Source organism: Amblyraja radiata, chromosome 8 (genome assembly GCF_010909765.2).
Source record: "Amblyraja radiata isolate CabotCenter1 chromosome 8, sAmbRad1.1.pri, whole genome shotgun sequence".
Classification (NCBI taxonomy): Eukaryota; Metazoa; Chordata; class Chondrichthyes; order Rajiformes; family Rajidae; genus Amblyraja; species Amblyraja radiata.
Window position 1 is genome coordinate 62,032,250 of NC_045963.1, and position 19,512 is coordinate 62,051,761.

The 19,512-nt window shown below is 45.1% G+C and overlaps 1 protein-coding gene across 2 annotated transcripts in view; it reads right to left on the bottom strand.

Moving 5' to 3' along the window:
• Positions 1-19,512, bottom strand: part of phactr2 (phosphatase and actin regulator 2) — a 142,099-nt gene that overhangs the window by 13,952 nt on the left and 108,635 nt on the right. For both annotated transcript variants that reach the window (XM_033026064.1, XM_033026063.1), the window contains 3 exons: positions 19,054-19,462; positions 15,905-16,113; positions 14,487-14,643 (listed from right to left, as the gene is read on the bottom strand). In XM_033026064.1, coding sequence (XP_032881955.1) covers positions 14,487-14,643; positions 15,905-16,113; positions 19,054-19,462 — 775 coding nt within the window. The remainder of the gene's footprint in view (positions 1-14,486; positions 14,644-15,904; positions 16,114-19,053; positions 19,463-19,512) is intronic.

The window sequence follows — 19,512 nt, forward strand, 5'->3', positions numbered from 1 at the left end:
AACCTATGTCCTCTGGTCCTCGATTCACCTACTCTGGGCAAGAGACTTTATGCATCTAGCTAATCTGTTCTGTTAGGTATGTGATAATTAGCATATGTAATTAGCATATGTGATTAGTGTCTTGTCATATGTTGTGCAAGTACGCATGTGCGGGGAGACTCAAGGTGGCGTACTGTAGTAAAGAAGCTTGTAAGATTACTCCCGTGTCCGAGCCTTTATTCAAGTGTGCTAAGCATCCCGAATACATAACAATTGGCGACGAGGATGGGAAACAGGACGCCACCTTGAGTCTCCCCGCACATGCGTACTTGCACAACATATGACAAGACACTAATTACATATGCTAATTACATATGCTAATTATCACATACCTAACACTCCTCCCCCTTTAACTTGGAGGCAGATAACACCACTTCTATTACATACTCAACACTCCTCCCCCTATACTTGGAGGCAGGTAACACCACTTATATTACATACTCAGCCCTCCTCCCCCTTTAACTGTACCGATTGCAATTAGGACACTTCAGTATAATCCAGCATGGAGCCTCCTTCACTGAGCATGGAGCCTCCTTCACTGAGCAATGGACAATGGGTTAGGCATTGCAGAATCTCATGAAACACCAAGAGCAGATAAATAAGCAGAGAAGGGAAACTGAACAGCAGAGGAAGCTGCTAGAAAATGGAAACTTGCAGCCATGGGTCAGATCCCACCTACCAAGAGGAAAACAAAACAAATACATGAACCAGAAAATGAGAACTCATAAAGCAAGGGGTAATGTATTTGGTTTAAGTATAATACCATTGTGTAACAGTGTATTATTCAATGATGGGTAGGAAAAGAGCATATACCGTACAGGTGAAATGGACTTAAAAGGGGAGGAGTGCGGTGTATGTAATAGAAATGGTATTATCTGCCTCCAAGGGGGAGGAGTATTATGTATGTAATATAAGTGGTGTTACGGGCCTCCAAGTTAAAGGGGGAGGAGTGTTATGTAGGTAATAGAAATAGTGTTACCTGCCTCCAAGTTAAAGGGGGAGGAGTGTTGAGTATGTAATAGAAGTGGTGTTATCTACCTCCAAGTTAAAGGGGGAGGAGTGTTAGGTATGTGATAATTAGCATATGTAATTAGCATATGTAATTAGTGTCTTGTCATATGTTGTGCAAGTACGCATGTGCAGGGAGACTCAAGGTGGCGTCCTGTAGTATAGAAGCTTGTAAGATTACTCCCGTGTCCGAGCCTTTGTTCAAGTGTGCTAAGCATCCCGAATACATAACATGTTCCTCTTATGATTTTATACACCTCAATAAGATCACCCCTCACCCTCCTGCATTCCAAGGAATAGAGCCCCACCCTACTGAACCTCTCCCTCTCAGACCCTCTAGCCCTGGCAACATCCTTGTAAATTTTCTCTGTGCCCTTTCCAGCTTGACAACATCATTCCTATAACATGGTGCCCAGGACTGAACACAATACTATAAATGTGGCCTCACCAATGTCTTATACAACTGCAACATGACCTTCCAACTTCCATACGGTAACTTTATTATAGGAATTACGACAGTCCATTAGCATTCCATTCCGTACTGAGAAGGTGGAATCTTGCAGTTCAATTTTCAGTCTACAAACTGCCTTAGAATAAAATTGACTACCTTTGAAGAAATGGATACAGACTTGGTACTGAGTCTTTGTAAGTGCTGGAGGCAAGCCAAATGTGTCAGCACAAGGACTCCCTAACATCAGTGAAATTGGGAGAATGAAGCTATTTAATGAGCTCAGCACCAGTCACCCCACACCATAATTCCAGATGAGGTAGGAAGCTTACACACTGGGGTCTGCATGATGGAGGAGAGGTTGAACTCATTACAAATGCATTCAGATAGATGCCGATCACTGGGCCAACACAGAGTTGTTTACTATGGTCAACGCATTGTTAACGGATGGAGCAAAACTCAACCATTTGGCCCCTCGACTTGCTCCCTCACTTAATAATATTTGGTTCTCCCTGCAACTCACCTGGTCTCCTGCTCTGTTCCCATATACCTCCATTCCAAAGCTTTCTTAATTTTGTCCATGGAAATATTCAACAAGTGAGCATCCCGAGTGGCTGGGAAAGAGCATTCCAAAGAGCCCCTCCTGAACAACCCAATCCCTCATTCTGAGACTGGCATTTGTTTCCCAACACTCTAGCTTCAGTAACACACAATATTTAAGCAATATGTGGATGAGCACTTGAATCACCAAAGCAGAGATGGTTAATGACCAAGTGCTGATAAATTAGATAAGTGAGGATGGGTACTTGGTGGTCAGCATGGACACGATGGGCTGAAGGGCCAGTTTCTGCACTGAAAGACTTTACCCATCAGAACTTTACAGGATTTTATGAGATCAATAAGTAGTTAATCAATGACTACTTAAACTGATGTGACAGATTTCAGGAAAGAGATCGGGAATAATCATGTTGTTAGAACGACAACCTGGCGCTTAATATTAAAATGACAAAAGAGTTGGCTGTTGATCGAAGCAATTGGGGATGTGAACACATCCTCTGTCCTCATTAATGAAGCTGCTGTATCATGTTCTTAGGCATCCATATCACCAGCAACCTAACTTGGTTCCTTCACATTGATGTGCATCAGTGTATTAACTTTTTGAGCCATCTGAGAAGTTTGGCATGTCCAGGCGGATTATCTCGAACTTTTACAGATGAATTATAGGAAGTATAGACCAAGTGGGACCCGTTGGGTCCCATGTTCACACGGGAGGGCTGGTCCCCCGACGCAATATTCCACCTCTCCACCATTTCCATTATTGGTGGCCAGTGGGGGGGCTTTCTGCAATGCTGGTATGGGTTCTTGGGGTGGCAGCTCAGTCCCTCAAGCCTGATCTGCTGGCACCTCACTCACAGCTGGTGGGCTGGCAGTTGACTCATGGCTATTCCTTGAAATTCCATTTCAAGCAGGGTGCAAGGCCACTAAATTCAAATCCATTTACCTACCATTTCAAGCAGGGTGCAAGGCCACAACATTCAAGTGCATTTTCCTACCACTTCAAGCAGGGTGCAAGGCCACCAAATTCAAGTGCAGTTTCCTACCACTTCAAGCAGGGTGCAAGGCCACCAAATTCAAGTGCCCAAGCCACCATTTGCAGTGCCTTTCAACTTCAAGCCAAAGCACCCAAGCCACCATTTGCAGTAAGTAGTGCCTTTCAACTGCAAGCCAAAGCACCCAAGCCACCATTTGCAGTAAGTAGTGCCTTTCAACTTCAAGCCAAAGCACTCAAGCCACCATTTGCAGTAAGTAGTGCCTTTTAACTTCAAGCCATAGCACCCAAGCCACCATTTGCAGTAAGTAGTGCCTTTTAACTTCAAGCTAAAGCACCCAAACAACCATTTGCAGGCAGTGCCTTTTTACTTCAAACAAACCATATTTTCATTTTCAAACCACATTAAGGGGACTCAACATTGAATAGACATTTGTTCAATGTTATTCAGAGCTCAGGGAGACGTGACCCTTTGGCTTCATCCATCTTGCAGAGACTGAGTGAGGCACACGACTTCCTGGTTTTATAGTCCCTCCCCCTCCCTCCAGCAGGGGCAGCAAAGAGAATGGCGAATTTTTTTTAAACATTAATATCTCTCTGATTTGTCATCGATGGAAAAAATCCTCCAGTCCCGGAAGGGGGAGGGGGGCTCTGAGCGAGGTGGCCAAAAATGACGGCCGTAGGTGGCGGCGTTCTCTCAGAAATCGCAGCACAGCGAGCCAAAAGCGGTCAAAATCAGACTTTTAGTAATATAGATTCTGACAGGATTATGGGGCATATCAACTCCGACCTCAACAAGAACCTTGACCCACTACAGTTTGCCTATCTCCACAACAGGTCAACAGAGGATGTGATCTCACTGGCTCTTCACTCCGCATTGGACCACGGACAATAAAAACACTTACGTCAGGTTGTTGTTTATAGACTACAGCTCGGCATTCAATACCATCACCCCCTCCAAGCTGGTTACCAAACTAACGGAACTAGGCCTCAGCGCATCCCTCTGTGATTGAATCCTCGACTTCCTCATCCACAGACCACAGTCAGTTCGAATTGGCAGAAACACTTTATCCTCAGTAACAATCAGTACAGGAGCACCTCAAGGCTGCGTGCTCAGCCCCCTGATTTACTCACTTATACCCATGATTGCGTAGCCGGACATAGTGCGAACTCCATCATCAAGTTCGCCGACGACACCACTGTTATTGGACGAATCACAGCTGGTGATGAGTCAGAGTATAGAAGTGAGATCGACCGATTGACCAAATGGTGCCAGCACAACAACCTGGCTCTCAACATCAGTAAAACCAAGGAACAGGTTGTGGACTTTGGTAGGGCTAGGTTGAGGACCCACAATCTTGTTTACATCAATGGGAGGATGGTGGAAAGGGTCAAAAACTTCAAATTCCTGGGCGTGCATATGTCTGAAGATCTTTCCTGGACCCAGCACACTGATGCAATTATGAAGAAGGCACATCAGCGACTCTACTTCCTGAGAAGATTACGGAGATTTGGCATGTCAAGGAGGATTCTCCTGAACTTCTACAGGTGCACAGTAGAAAGCATACTGACTGGTTACATCATGGTCTGGTTCGGCACCTTGAATGTCCAGGAGCGGAAACGACTGCAAAAGGTTTGGACCACTGCCCAGTCCATCATGGGCTTAGACCTCCCCACGATCGAAGGGATCTATCGAAGTTGCTGTCTCAAAAAGGCAGCCAACATCATCAAAGACCCACACCATCCTGGCCACACACTCATTTCACCATTGCCATCGCGAAGAAGGTACAGGAGCCTGAAAACTGTAACGTACAGGTTCAGAACAGCTTCTTCCCTACCAGAGATACTAGAGGAACAAGATAGACCACTAGGCGAAAAACCCGTAGTTGGTCATGGGTAATTTTTTCACGCCATTTTGGGGATCAAATATGTGAGGTTTGACGAAAGATAAGTAAAAAATTATTACTTTCTGTCGTGTAGCCTGCCCGATCTCTTCCTATAGCACAGATCGCGGAGCCGGGGGTCGCCAGATGAAATGCTCCGATCGCTGGCCCGTGGACTATAACATCCTGAAGCCGCAGTCTGCTGAGCTTCTAGCCGCGTGGACTTTCCCTCCCGGAGTCTGGGATTCCTCGCTGGAGAAGAGCTCCGACCGCCGGCCCGCGGCCTATAACATCGTGAAGCCCCGGTCTACGGTAGGAAGTGGCCGATTCGGGACCTCCAAGCCGCAGAGGTCCCGAATCGGGTTGTGTTTAAGCCGGTTTGAAATGGTGTTTAAAATACAGGATAAATGGTGTTAAATATACACAGTGTACACGGATCAATGGTGTTTAAAATACGTGTTAAATGGTGTTATAGGGAACAAGGACATGCCATGAGGAGCACACATTAAAGCCTTAATTTCCTTCCCAATGTATGATGACTGTAACATATACAATTCTATTCTTATGATTCCAACAATGTATATTATATAATACATCATTTTTTGGTACATGAGCAAGTTATTAGAAAGTCTTCTTTTATAGATCTAGACTTACCACAATAATAAAGGTAGACACAAACGCTGGAGAATTTCTCCAGCATTTCTGTCGGCCTTCGATTCCAACATCTACAGTTCCTTCTTAAACAATAATAAAGGTATCAATTTTTACACTGCTGTACATTTTTGGTTTTGTTCTTGTTGTAAGGCATGCATGCTCGTGTAAGCTCTTCTACATTTAAGATAAATTGACCTATTAGAGGAAAAATGCATCTTCAATATACATGTCTCTCCCCACCCCTGAAAACAATTGCATTTAAATGACATATCATCCATTCTGCAGGTATGTAGTTATAATCAAATTTGTTCTTATGTTAATTCTATATGATATTTTACTGTAATTTCAGATATCGACAGTGGGTCCAGAATACTCGTTGACAAGATCTCCTACACTGTACTTGTCAAAGAACTGCCGTCTTTGTTCTGAACACTTCGAACCTGACGAGTTTTCCCACAGGCAGACCAAGAACAGGCTACATTGGAATGGCTTACATCGCAGGTCACATCTGTCGCAGAATCATCACTTTACATGAACTGTCCTCAAAATGCCACACATGCAGAGAATTTCTACTATGACCTGATGCCACTTTAGTTGATCCTGCACTCATATTCATCCATCATAAAGCATATGACAGACACATCAGCGTCTGTCTTCGGCTCCTTGATGGTGCCTTCTGAATACTTGCTAGCTTTCTGTGAAGTGTGTGAGAAAGTGTTTCGCACAGAATTTGACAATGTTAACATGACCAGGAACAACATTTCCCATCTAATAAACACAGCAATACACAATACACAGGAATACAAGGGCATGAAGTTGTGCTGCCATAGAGTCAAGGTTAGATTGTAGCAATCTTTGTGAGTGTCCACATACATTATGGACTCAAATTTAAGAACAGAAAAATGCAGGACATGACCGTTAAAAGGAAGTGTAAGAAAGTTCAAAAAGTGGCAAATAAGTAAAGTACATAATTTTCTTAAATTATTTATTTGAAGCAATACAATTTTTTATATACATAGTGTGAAATTGTAATTTGTTAGCCTCATAAAATAATGCAAATGATGATTTATTTATTATTGTATATACGTTGGACATTTTGTCCTTTGGGGTAAGCAGGGGTGGGGCTATCATTGTTTGAAATACATTGAATTTTACATTGGTTAACTGATATGCTAAACACTGCAACCCTGTATATCTCACACATAAAACAATGTAAATTATGTCAATCTTACCATGAATGACATAAATAAAAAGTGTCATCCTTATTTATGAATTTTGATGTAGAATTATTTAAATTTGAGTGGACTGATGCAATATACTGCTAACCCACAAATGTGACGTTATGAGATATTCACATTTAAAACTCACTCAGTAGCTCGGGTGGCTGCGAGTGTCTGCCGGGAGCAAGACCCGGGGCTCACAGGCGACCTGGGAACTGCAGCTAGTCCCAGAGGGTCCTGGCCTCTATGCAAAAATGGCTGCCGACCCATGGACTAAACCAAACCCTCGATCCTGTCCCGTCAACCTTTTTTCAAAATTTAGCAAATCAAATGGTGGTGCGTCTTCATTGCCGGGAACTAGGGTAACTCATTTCCCTCAAATAAATGTTCGATTTTCCTCAAATATTTGTTAAATTAAAAACCAAACTATGGTAGCAATGCACAGTATTCATGTCTAAAGCTCGCACTTCTGCATCAATGTAGGTATGTATACACTACATTTTATTACACTAATATAGAATGAAAAAATATCTTGGCATATGTTCATTGATATTTTATTCACAATATCAGGATTTGAGAGAGAGGTTAAATGAAAGAAAGAAAAAAAGGTTCAACAAATAATTAGAGATTACAAGAAAGAAACTAGAGAAATATATATATATGTGTTTGTGTTATATATTTATATACATATATATCACATATATATATATACGCATCCTATATATATATATATATATATATATATATATATATATAATGAATATATGTCAAGAAACTAGAGAAATATGTATGTGTGTTATATAATTATATACATCAATATCACATTTATATACGTGTGTGTATCATATATATATATATAATATATATACATGTTTATAATATATAAATATAGGCAAATATAATTGCCTTTATGGCTTATGTACTTCATGAGAATGGCTCATGTACATCATGAGTTGCTTTAAATCAAAGTTGCTTCTGATCCATGAGGGAACTTTGAAATCGATTACCTCTATCTTGCCTCTCACACGCAGAAACACACACATACCATTGTTCCCCCACAACACTGATTAAACCAAAGATCATAGAATACATATGGTCCAGAGACCTTTCATTGAGCATTGTCGCTCATTTTATACGCAATTTCTCTTTTTAATTAAAAAAAAAAAAGCTCCTTATTTATTATAAACAAAGATCATAATGGTCTATCATAGAAGGCTAAGATAGACCAAGATAAACTCCTGCAAAATACAATGGACTGACGTGGATTAAACTGTGAAAGGCATAACGGAGGTCGGGGTCTTATTCACAAAATGGCGGACATGACGTTCCGTTGCGTACTTCACGTTAGTCCATTGGATTTTTTAGGAGTGGTCTATCTTGCTCCTCTAGTATCTTTGTTATCTACAGCCATCAGGCTATTAAACACGACAACAAATAAACTCTGAACTGCAACAAACTATCATTATTATTGCACTATATTAGTTATTTATTGAGACTGAGTATATGTGCATGTGCATATACACACTGAACTTTTTTTCTTCTCCCGTTATGTACTATGTTTCCATATTCTGTTGTGCTGCAGCAAGCAAGAATTTCATTGTCCTATCTGGGACATATGACAATAAAACACTCTTGACTCTTGCTTGAATCTTGAGGATGCATCTTAGCTTGACTTGTCAACTGCTATGGTCTTGACCGCATGAACCTGTAGAGAGCGGTGAACACAGCCCTGCCCATCATAGGCCCGTCACTTTGTTCAATCCAGTCTATCCTAGTGCAATATCCTCTTGGTGAGTTGCATCAGGAAGGCAAGAAGTGCCTAGATTCCTATTATAGATTCCTATTAAATCTTTTTCCCCTCACCTTGAACCTATATCCTCTGGTCCTTGATTCACCTACTTGGGGCAATAGACTGTACATCTACCCGATCTATTAATCTCATGATTTTATACACCTCTCACGAGATCACCCCTCATCCTTCTGCACTCCAAGGAGTGGTCCTAGCCTACTCAACCCTCTTCCTATAGCTCAGACCCTCTAGCCCAGGCAGCATCCTTGTAATTCTTCTCTGTACCCTTTCCAGATTTACAACATCTTTTCTATGACATGGTGCCCAGAACTGAACACAATATTCTAAATGTAGTCTCACCCACATCTTATACAACTGCAACATGACCTCTCAACTCCCCTACTCAATACTCTGACTGATGAAGGCCAAAATGCCAAATGCTTTTTTGACCACCTTGTCTACCTGCGACTCGACCTTCAAGGAACCATGCACCTGCACTCCTAGATCCCCCTGCTCCACAATACTCCACAGAGGTCTACCTTTCACTGTGTAGGTCCTGCCCATGTTAGACTTCCCAAAATGCAACATTTCACATTTCTCTATATTAAATTCCATCAACCATTCCTCAGCCCACCTTGGCCAATCGACCAAGATCCTGCTGCAATGTTTCACAAGCATTTCACTAACTGCAAAACCACCCATGTCTGTGTCATCAGCAAACTTGCTAATCTTGCCATGAATGTTCTCATCCAAATCATTGATGTAGATTGCAAACAATAACAGGCCCAGCACAGAACCCTGAGGCACACCACTAGTCACAGTTGTCCAGTCCAAGAAACAACCTTCCACCATCACCCTCTGCTTCCTTCCATGAAGCCAATTTTCTATCCATGCGGCTATCTCTCTTTGGATTCCATGCGATCTAACCTTCCAGAGCAGCCTATCATGCGGAACCTTGTTAAATGTCTTACTGAAAACCATGTATACAACATCTACAGCTCTGCCCTATCGACCTTTTTGGTCACGTCTTCAAAAAACTAAATCAGATTTGCGAGACACGACCGCCCACATACAGAACCATGTTGACTGTCCTTAATCAGCCCTTGTCCATCCAAATGCCTGTATATCCTATCCCTCAAACTACCCCCTTGTAACTTTACAACTACAGATGTCAAGCTCATTGTTCCTATTGTCTCCAGCATTTTCCCTGCAGCCTTCTTGGATAGAGGCACACGATTTGCCACCCTCCAGTCTTCTTATCTTTATCTTATCCTCTCTACCTTCCGAGAGAAGAGACAGGAGCTTGAAATCCCGGTTGTCCAGATTTAAGAACAGCTACTTCTGATTGCTCTCTGACTTCTGAACCAATCACCTCCATCACACTCACTTCCCAGAGGTGCTCCCTTGTACACTTGCTCTTATCTCTACCACATTTGGTTATTCCGTTATTGTCCGTCAGATTTTTTTTCGCACTACTTCGGATCACACCACAACCACTATTATGTACACTGTATTGTCTATTGTTTACTCTGTGAACTGCATGCTGACACGGAATTTCATGTTACCGTGATGATTAACAATCCGAGGTGTCCTCATTCTTTAGGGAATGGAGGTTCCCCTCTCCCATCATACATGAGACCCTCACTCATTTATCCTTGGTACCCCATAGCTCTGCCCTTGCTCTCCCCTCACCCTAGTCACAACAGAGACAGAGTCCTCCTAGTCCTTACCTTTCACCCCATTAGCCGTCGCATACAAAACATAATCTTCCGACATTTTTGCCACCTCCAACGGGATCCCACCACTGGTCACATCTTCCCGTCTCCACCCCTTTCTGCTTTCCGCAGAGACCATTCCCTCCGCAACACCCTGGTTAACTCAACCCTTCCCACCCAAACCAGCCCCTCCCCAGGTACCTTCCCCTGCAACTGAAGAGGATGCAAAACCTGTCCCTATACCTCTCCCCTCGACACTGTCCAGGGACCCTGACAGTCGGGGGCGTAAATCCCGGGGGGGGGGGGGGGGGGGGGGCAGTCCCCGCCCCGTTTTGAGAGGTGGGGGACGACCCCCCCCCCCCATTTTTTGTAATCCGGATTTTAAAACCGGGTGAAATCTCCGTTTTCTGTGATACAATGAGGGTGGGACTGCTGCTCGAGGGCGAGAGAAAGATCGATTGGACGAGAGAGACGTCGGTCAGCAGGCAATGGGGGCGGGACATGATAATTCAGCGCGGTGATTGGACGAGGGAGACGTGCCAAAAACACTCTCGGCACAGACCTGCGCCTCATCCGCAGCCAGGATCGATCCAGGCTCTCCGGCGCTGTCCCGTCCCCACCCGAGGGCCCCCCCCCACGACCGGGGGTGGCCAGAGACGTCGGGAGTCTGACAGGAGCTGTGCCCCCAGGCCCACAGCCAGCGCAGAGAAGCAGAGCTAAACCCAACTCAACTCTGCCTGTCGCGCCAGGTTAAACTACAGCCCTGCCTGGGCTTGCGGGAAATATGGCCCAGGTTTACAGCCAACGGAAGCAGCGCTGGTGTCCCGTCAGTCCAGGCAGGGCTGTAGGTTAACCCGGCCAGACAGGCAGAGTTGAGCTGCATTTAGCGCTGGATTGAGCCTCCGAAGCTTCGCGTGTGTGTGTGTGAGTGTGTGCATGCGCGCGCGCGCCCTTCCATATTTTGATAGCGATTTCTGTGCCTGCCGACAGTTCTTTCAGGTTAGGCAGAGGTTCACTTGCACCTCCTCCAACCACATTTACTGTATCCTTTCTTCAAGATGTGGACTCTTATACATTGGCGAGACCAAAAGTCGCCTGGGCGATCATTTCGCTGAACACCTTTGCTTAGTCCACCTGAACCCTACCTGATCTCCTGGTTGCTAAACACTTTAATTCTCTTTCTCATTCCCACACAGACCTTTTTGTCCAAGGTCTCTTCCATTGTCAGAGTGAGGCTAAATGCAAATTGGAGGAACAGCATCTCATATTTCGATTGGGCAGCTTACAGCCCAGTGGTATGAGTTTGATTTCTCAAACTTCAGGTAGCCCCGGCATTCCCTCTCTCTCTATCCCTCCCCCACCCGTTGCACTAGCTTGTCATTTTCACCCACAAACAGCTAATAATTGCCTGTTTCCTTTATCATTGTTACTTTTTTGCATCTTTCATTCATGTTCTTTATCTTTCTATATCATCATCTATATCTCGTTTGCCTTATCCCTCACCAGTCTGAACAAGGGCCTCGATCTGAAACGTCACCCATTCCTTCTCTCCAGAGATGCTGCCTCTCCTGCTGAATTACTCCAGCTTTTTGTGTCTATCTTCAGTTTAAACCAGCATCTGAGTTCCTTTCTTCCTCCAAACTGGTTTGGAGGAAGAAAGAGGAGTGATTCAGCAGGAGATTTGCTTGGGAGTTGCATCTGAAGTGGTATTTGCAGCGTCGCCACTGAAGGCAAAATCTACTTGAAGGTCTGTTACTATCAATGTAAAGTCCATCACACAAACCAGCCTCCCCCCATTGACTCCATCTACACATCATGTTGCCTCAGGAATGCAGCCAACATAATCAAGGACCACTCACACCGCAGTCATTCCTCTTCTCCCCTCTCCTGTTAGGCAGAAGAGAGGAGCACTGAAGTGATGGGTGAAGCGAGAGAGATTCAGCATCAAGGCTGGACTTTGATCAACACCTCTGTGTCAGATGATTCAGAAGAGCAAAGATCCTGACCTCTCCCCTGCTCTCTTATCTCCTCCCACTGCCATTCCCGCCCAACCCGCCCTCAGCCATTTCCTCCCTCCCTGTCATCTACTCCCCACCCCTCCTTCCCCAGCCTGGCAAACACCTTCCGTTCTCTCCGTCCCTCCGCCTTCCAATGCATCTCACAAATCTCGCTTTGACTCAACTTTTCCCAGGTCTAAAGAAGGGTCTTGGATTTGAAACATTACTCTATTTCTCTCTCCTCAGATGCTGCCTGACCGGTTGAGTACTTTCATTGTTTTTTGTTACTTCATTTCAGACTTCCAGCAGTTTTTCTTTTTCTTTTGGGTTGAAACCCATTTTTCAGTGAGATGGTAGAGAGGGGGATGTAGAGGAGACTGGATAAACTTGATCCATGCGCCCAAGCAGGGGGAGAGGAAAATGGGGTGGATTGTCCACTTTACTTTGGTGAATCATAGAGTGATAGTGTAGAAACAGGCCCTTCGGCACAACTTGCCCACACCGGCCAACATGTATATGTGACAAATAAGGTCCATTCGTTGCTCTGACCTATTGTTCTTTTGTATTTTATACATGGGCAGACACACAGAATCACTGAGTGCCCATGGGAATACCTAGTTACATGTGAACACTCACTGGGTCCCTACATCTCTGATTACAGGACGTATAAAGGAAAGTGCTGAAATGGCTCGTGGGATGGAACTGTTTGACCCAACTGCCTGTTCCACTTACTGTTCTACTACCGTCTGAATCACTTCAATCAGAGTGCGGGCTGTGCAATCAGACAGAATGTGTGGGCAGGTGACAGGAAGCTGCCTGTAAAAGGATGTCAAGTGGCATTGATGAGGCCTCTGTGATAACATGGAGCCAGTTATGCTGTCATCTCCCAAACTCTCTCTCCCTCATGCACATTTACATAATACCAAGCATTACGTTTTCAGGATGTCAGCGAATATATTAAATGATGTCGGCTCGCAGTTAATCAATCCTTGACGTTTCTAAAGGCTTGGCACCTTGTTAAAATCTTCACACAAAGGCAGCCTTTCTTTTTCAGGTAGCACTGTGCTCCGTCATCAGAGGGCTGTGGGTTGAAGCTGCCACTACAAGGATCAGAGCAAATTAACTCGACGGATGAATTTACTGAGGTACCGCGTCAAGACGTGAAACCAAGGCCCTCTCTTCAGGAGAGGGTTGGAAATAATCTCCCAGTACAGTACACAGACAGGCAAAAGAAGCCAGACTGAGTGAGATTCAACACATTTTCCAAGAGAAAGGGAAAGGTTTGGGTTTGTACATTATTGATGAATTAAACTATGGGAGTTGCAGCCACAAATTCTGGGTTATTGCAACAACAAGGCTCTTTTTAATTCAACATTACAACCCGTGACCATTATACAATAACAGACTCACCGGCAGGCATTACGCAGAGAATCAAAGCCACAAACGTAGCAGCTGCGTACAGAATTTTCAATGACAGCTTCGCAAATTAAAGTCCATTAAAGCGCTGAATATCAAAAACTGCTTAAAAATGCTGTGTTAAAATATTTTCAAACAAAATAAAGTGTCAGGCCAAGGAATGCTTTACAGACACTCTTAGGTTTTTTAGAGATACAGCAGGGAAACAGGCCCTTCAGCCCATCAAGTCTGCCTCAACCAGTGATCCCCGCACACTGACACTTTCCTACACACACTAGTAACAATTTACAATTTTATCGAAGCCAATTTGCCTTCAAATCTGTACGTCTATGGAGTGTGTGAGGAAACCAGAGCTCCCTGAGGAAACCCACGCAGGTGGCGGGCAGAGAGGATGCTGCCTGAAGAAGGGTCTCGACACGAAACTTCACCCATTCCTTCTCTCCAGAGATGCTGCCTGACCCACTGAGTTACTCCAGCATTTTTTGTCTACCAACATCATGAGCAGCATGTACAAACTCCATACAGACAGCACCCATAGCAAGGATCAAACCAACCCGGGCCGCTGGTGCAGAAAGGCAGCACCTCTACTGCTGCGCTACCATGCTGCCCTTCGCAGATGTACCAGATTAATTCCCCAACCCATTCGAGGTCTTTGAACCATGACCGTGCCTTCAACAGTTGAAGTTAGCTGCTGCAGGTCAACCTGGAGGTGAACAGTGCTCCCTTATTTTACTGTGACAGAGTGCATCAGTCAGCGGGGTGTCCTACCTGATGAGCTTGTTGCCGATTTGCTGCCTCAGCTCCGTCCACTCCTCACTGGACTTTCGAGGCAGGATGTTCTTGTCTTCCAGCTCCTGTTTGGTCGGCCGGTTCCTGAGCTTGTTTGCCAGCGTGTCTCTCCGTCGGATCTTGTTGGCCAGGGCACCTAGCAGGGTGCGGGGGGGGGGGGGGGGGGGGGGGGGTACAGAGAGTTTAGTTTAGTTTAGTTTACAGAGGGGGGTTAAAAAAAATCAGAAACCTGGGGTTAAAAAATGAGATAGAGGGTGGGTGGGGACGCAGTCTCAAAACAGAGAAAACATTGGCTGGGTGATGTGAGGAGGCAGGGTGGGGGCATGGAGGGAGAGATGGATCTGAGGTGCTCAGCAAAATCCAGAACAGGGGCATTCAGACAGTGCTTGATGGTCAGCATGGTCATCTTGGGCCAGATAGCCTGTTGTCCTGCTGTATTGCACTCTGACCAGAATGAGCCTTGTCTCTGTTTTCACTCAAGTTTAGAGAAATGAGCAGAGATCTTATTGGAAGTTACAAAATTCTGGCTGGGCTTAGCTGGCTGATGTGGAAGGGACATTTCCCCTGTGTTCAGAGTCTGGAATGAAGAGTCACAGCCTAGGCTTATGGGGTGCGACATTTAGGAGTGAGATGAGGAATTTCTTAACCCAGAGGGTGGTGAAACAGTGGAATTTCTACCACAGGATGGCTGTGGAGACCAAGACACTGGATATATTTAAGAAGGGGTAGGAGATGTAGAAGGTATCTAGGTGTATGGAGAGTGAGTAGGCTTTTGTATTGAGATGGACTATCAGCATTGATTGTACTGAATGAAGCAGCAGGCTTAAAGGGCTGAATGGCCAAGCACTGCTCCTATTTTCCACGTTGAACAGTGGAGTTTAACATAGAAACATAGAAAATCGGTGCAGGAGGAGGCCATTCGGCACTTCGGGCCAGCACCGCCATTCATTGTGATCATGGCTGATCGTCCCCTATCAATAACCCGTGCCTGCCTTCTCCCCATATCCCACTAGGCCCTAGGGCTCCATCTAACTCTCTCTTAAATCCATCCAGTGACTTGGCCTCCACTGGTGAGGAGAGATGATGTATTTCCTTTGATTATTTGAGTGAGGGAGATTTCAGAACAATAGATAAAAGCCTTGGAATTGGAACTAATGTGGTCAGAGGCAGACCTCTACTTGGGGAGCTGGGGCTAAAATCAGCGATCAATAGAAAACTTCCGCCTGAGTTTGATGAGTAATGGGAGAGAACTGCAGTGAGACCAGAATGTCTAGGTGGTGGTAAGGCACTGATAAACCTAAATGAAGGAGCAGGTGAAAGAGGGGGCTGAATGGCCCTGACCAGTTGCTTTATGGTCAGAAGCACTTGGGGTGTTAATGGGAGATCAGAGCCCTTACTGTTTAACGATTCCTCATCGTCTTCTTCATCGGAGTCGTTCTTGTACTGAACCGTGTCGGAATCAGAGTCGCTCCCCATCGACTCGGGAGTGTCCTGGCTGGGAATCACCACCACCGACGTGGCAGCTCCCAGCTGGACCCGACTTTTCTCCTTCAACCTGCCAACATCCACCTCCACCCTCTCGCTGCTCCCAGCTTCCATCACACTGCTGCACGGAGGGAACAGAAGCTGTCAGGCAGGGCAAGGGAAGGAAGGGGTGCTCATATAACATAGAACAGTACAACATAGCAACAGGTCCTTCGGCCTACAGTGTCCATGCCTAACATGATGCCAAGTTAAACAAATCCGTTGCGCCTGCACATGATCCATATCCCTCCATATTCATGTGCCTATATAAAAGCCTCTTAAAATACACTATCATATTTGCTTCCATCACCACCCCACAGCGCGTTCCAGGCACTCTCCACTCTCTGTGGAAAAAACTTACATTGCCCATGGAAAATGGTTCTGACTGTCTACCCCATCTACAGGTATCTCTCTCATAATTTTACGGACCTCTATCAGATCACTCCCCAACCTCCAAAATTCCAAAGAAAACAAGGCAACATTCCATGGACCTCCTCTGCACTCTCTCCAAATCCTTCGTAGCATTTCTGTAATGAGGCGACCAGAACTACAGTACACGCATACTCCAATTGTGCCCTAATCCAACGTTTTATAAAGATGCAACATGACTTTCTGGCTCATTCAATGGCTCGCTAATTGAAGGCAAGCATACCGTAATAAAACAACTCTATCTACTTGTGTTGCCACTTTTGGGAGCTGTGGACTTGGACTCCAAGATCCCTTTACACATCAATGTGGTTCAGAGTCCTGCCATTAACTGTATATTCAATGCAAGCACAGGCGAGGTTAATCTCACCGCCAAGGGCACCAGGCCAACATGGGACTGTTGCCAATACCTCACACACCAGTTCAAGCCATATAATACCTAGGGTCGCCATCAAAGCTGACAGCGATCCAGAAGGCAGGTAGGTGTAGAAGGTTAGAGTCACGAGGGGCAGATTCAGTAAGGATGGGTGACAGGGTCTCAGTGGCCACTGCTGGAATAGAACTAGTGCCCACAGGATCTACCTGCTCATCCCAGGACTAGACCCAGATCCCTAGAACAAGACCTTCATTTCTTGAAGGTACCTGGTGGCCACAGGAATTGACCAGTCCCTGGGTATAAACCTCTTGCATCACAGAATGGACCTGCAATTCTCATTCCCTGCTCACCCTGGTAATTAAAGGTAACGCCCAGGATATTATAAGATCAAAGATATTGGAGAGGCATTCTATAAATATTTTAATCTATTGGTGTCACTGAGCGAGTTGGTTGGGAAGCTGGAAGAGGTCACATCACAGAACCTTCTGGAATATATGATGGAGAAGAAACCTAAACACATGTCTGATCCACAATTGAAGCCCATCATCTTTTAGGCCTTTGGGTTGGCCAACTAAAAAATACAGGTGCTAGGACCTTGGGCAGGGTAAAGAGTGACCTGGAATTAACTTTTTTTCCAGGGGATTAGCCCAAATTATGAGAGGCATAGATGGGGTAGACAGTCAGAACCTTTTTCGTAATTGACCCTTGTCTGTAATTGAAGGAAAATAGTTGTGGGATGAAAGATATTATGGAGAAATTACAGGGAGCTGATTTCTTTGAACATGTTTTGGTCCTTGCCCTGAAAGAAGGCCACCCTGAGACCTGCTCCAGTCAGCGTGGATTGGAGCCTCCAGTAGATGCCTAGGACTGAATAGAAAGGGTAGGAGCGGGCCAGTTTCCGTGATTCCCACGAGAAGAGATGGTTTCAGAGATTGATTCCTGTGCCTGTTTGTAATCGGCCAACACTGGAGGAGGAGGCCATTCAACCTTGTTGCCATTGCCTAGCTCGTTGAACTGTGATTACTTGTCTTTTTCAGTCCTTGCCAAAGCTTGTCACATTGTTTCCATGAGACACAAGACAGTCATCCTGTGAAAAAATCCCGCAAACGCCAATGCAACAATGACCTAATTAAAGTTGATTTCTCCAATTTCAAGTAAGCCTACATTCCCTCTTTCTCTGCCCCTCTCTCACCCTAGTCATCCTGCCAGTTCCACTGTTTGCACACAAATATCCCTTTGTTATCACCTCTTCCACAGCCAACAATGGACCATTGTGGGCTCCACCTCTCCTTGGCCATCGGAGCCAGCTCTGAATTGTCCTGAACCTTTTCAACTTCTAGTTTCCCTCTGCCCTGACTCTTAATCTGAAGAAGAGTTTTGGCCCGAAATGTAACCTATTCCTTCTCTCCTGAGATGTCGCCTGACCGCTGAGTTACTCCAGCATTTTGTGTCTATCTTCATTAAAGCTATGTTGGGTTTGGGGTCAGAACTTAGAACATCTGTGAAGGGAAATGGACAGACAACTTTTCGGGCACAACACAGTAACAGGACCTTCGGCCCACAATGTCCATGCCGATCAAGATGCCAAGCTAAACTAATCACCTCTGTCTGCACTTGATCGATATCCCTCCATTATATAACATAGAAGTGTACAGCAGAAGCGTTTGGCAAAGTGCCCATGGATCCATCATTCTCCAGCTGAATATGTGCAGTGGTTTGTTAGGCAAACAGACCTCCCAAAATGCAGCTCTCCCAATGGATTGCGCAAGATGTCAGTCACAGTCAATACAACCTCTTACTGTTTCTGCATCACACTAAAATTTTGGCCGGTCATGTATTCATCCAGTTCCCCGCTGAATCTGCCAAAGCATCCGCTCCTCCTCCCCCTCTATTTCTGATCTCAATCACTCTCAGCCCATCTCACCCCCAATCTACCTCATTGTAGCCCTTGCACTTGTTGATATGTGCAATTCCGCTGTAACATTATATTCTGCCCTCTGTTTCCTTTCACTTTGCACTATTTGTTTTGTTTTGTTTTGATTCGCTTATTTTTGTTTTATTTTGTTTTGATTCGCTTATTGATGCACAGTTTTGATTGTGCTTATGTATGATATTTTTTCAAGGATAGCACACAAAACAAAATTCTTCATTGTATCTCAGTACACATGCCAATAGTAAACCAATATCAATACCAAGAATAAAAAAACGTCATGAACTTACCTCTTTAGTTCCTCCCGGTTGATTTCTGCCTGTTCATGGAATGATTCTGTTTTGCCGTTAATCAAGCAGGGTTGGATGGAGACAGCTGCAGGGGCATCTGCCTTTTGCTTGCTGTTAGACTGTGCCACATCCTGGGCAAAGACTACCTGGGACCCTTCAGTCTCAGCCTCGGTATTGAAGAGAAAGGAAGAAAGAGAGCTGTCTTCCAGCACTCCAAAGGAGCAGCTTTGACTGGGGTGCACGGAAGAAGGATGGGAAGTGAAATCGGGATGTCTCGCAGACTTCTTGAGCGTGTCCCCTCTGCCTGGGAAGGCGGAGGCATCCCGGGGAAGAGTAGTGTTGGTCGCGGGCTGAAGTCGAGGAGGGGCTGATGCTGAGCTGGAGAGCTTTTCCGACTGGACGGACGTATCTGCAATCAGATTGGCCAAGGGCCAAACATCCATATGAAACATTCGACAA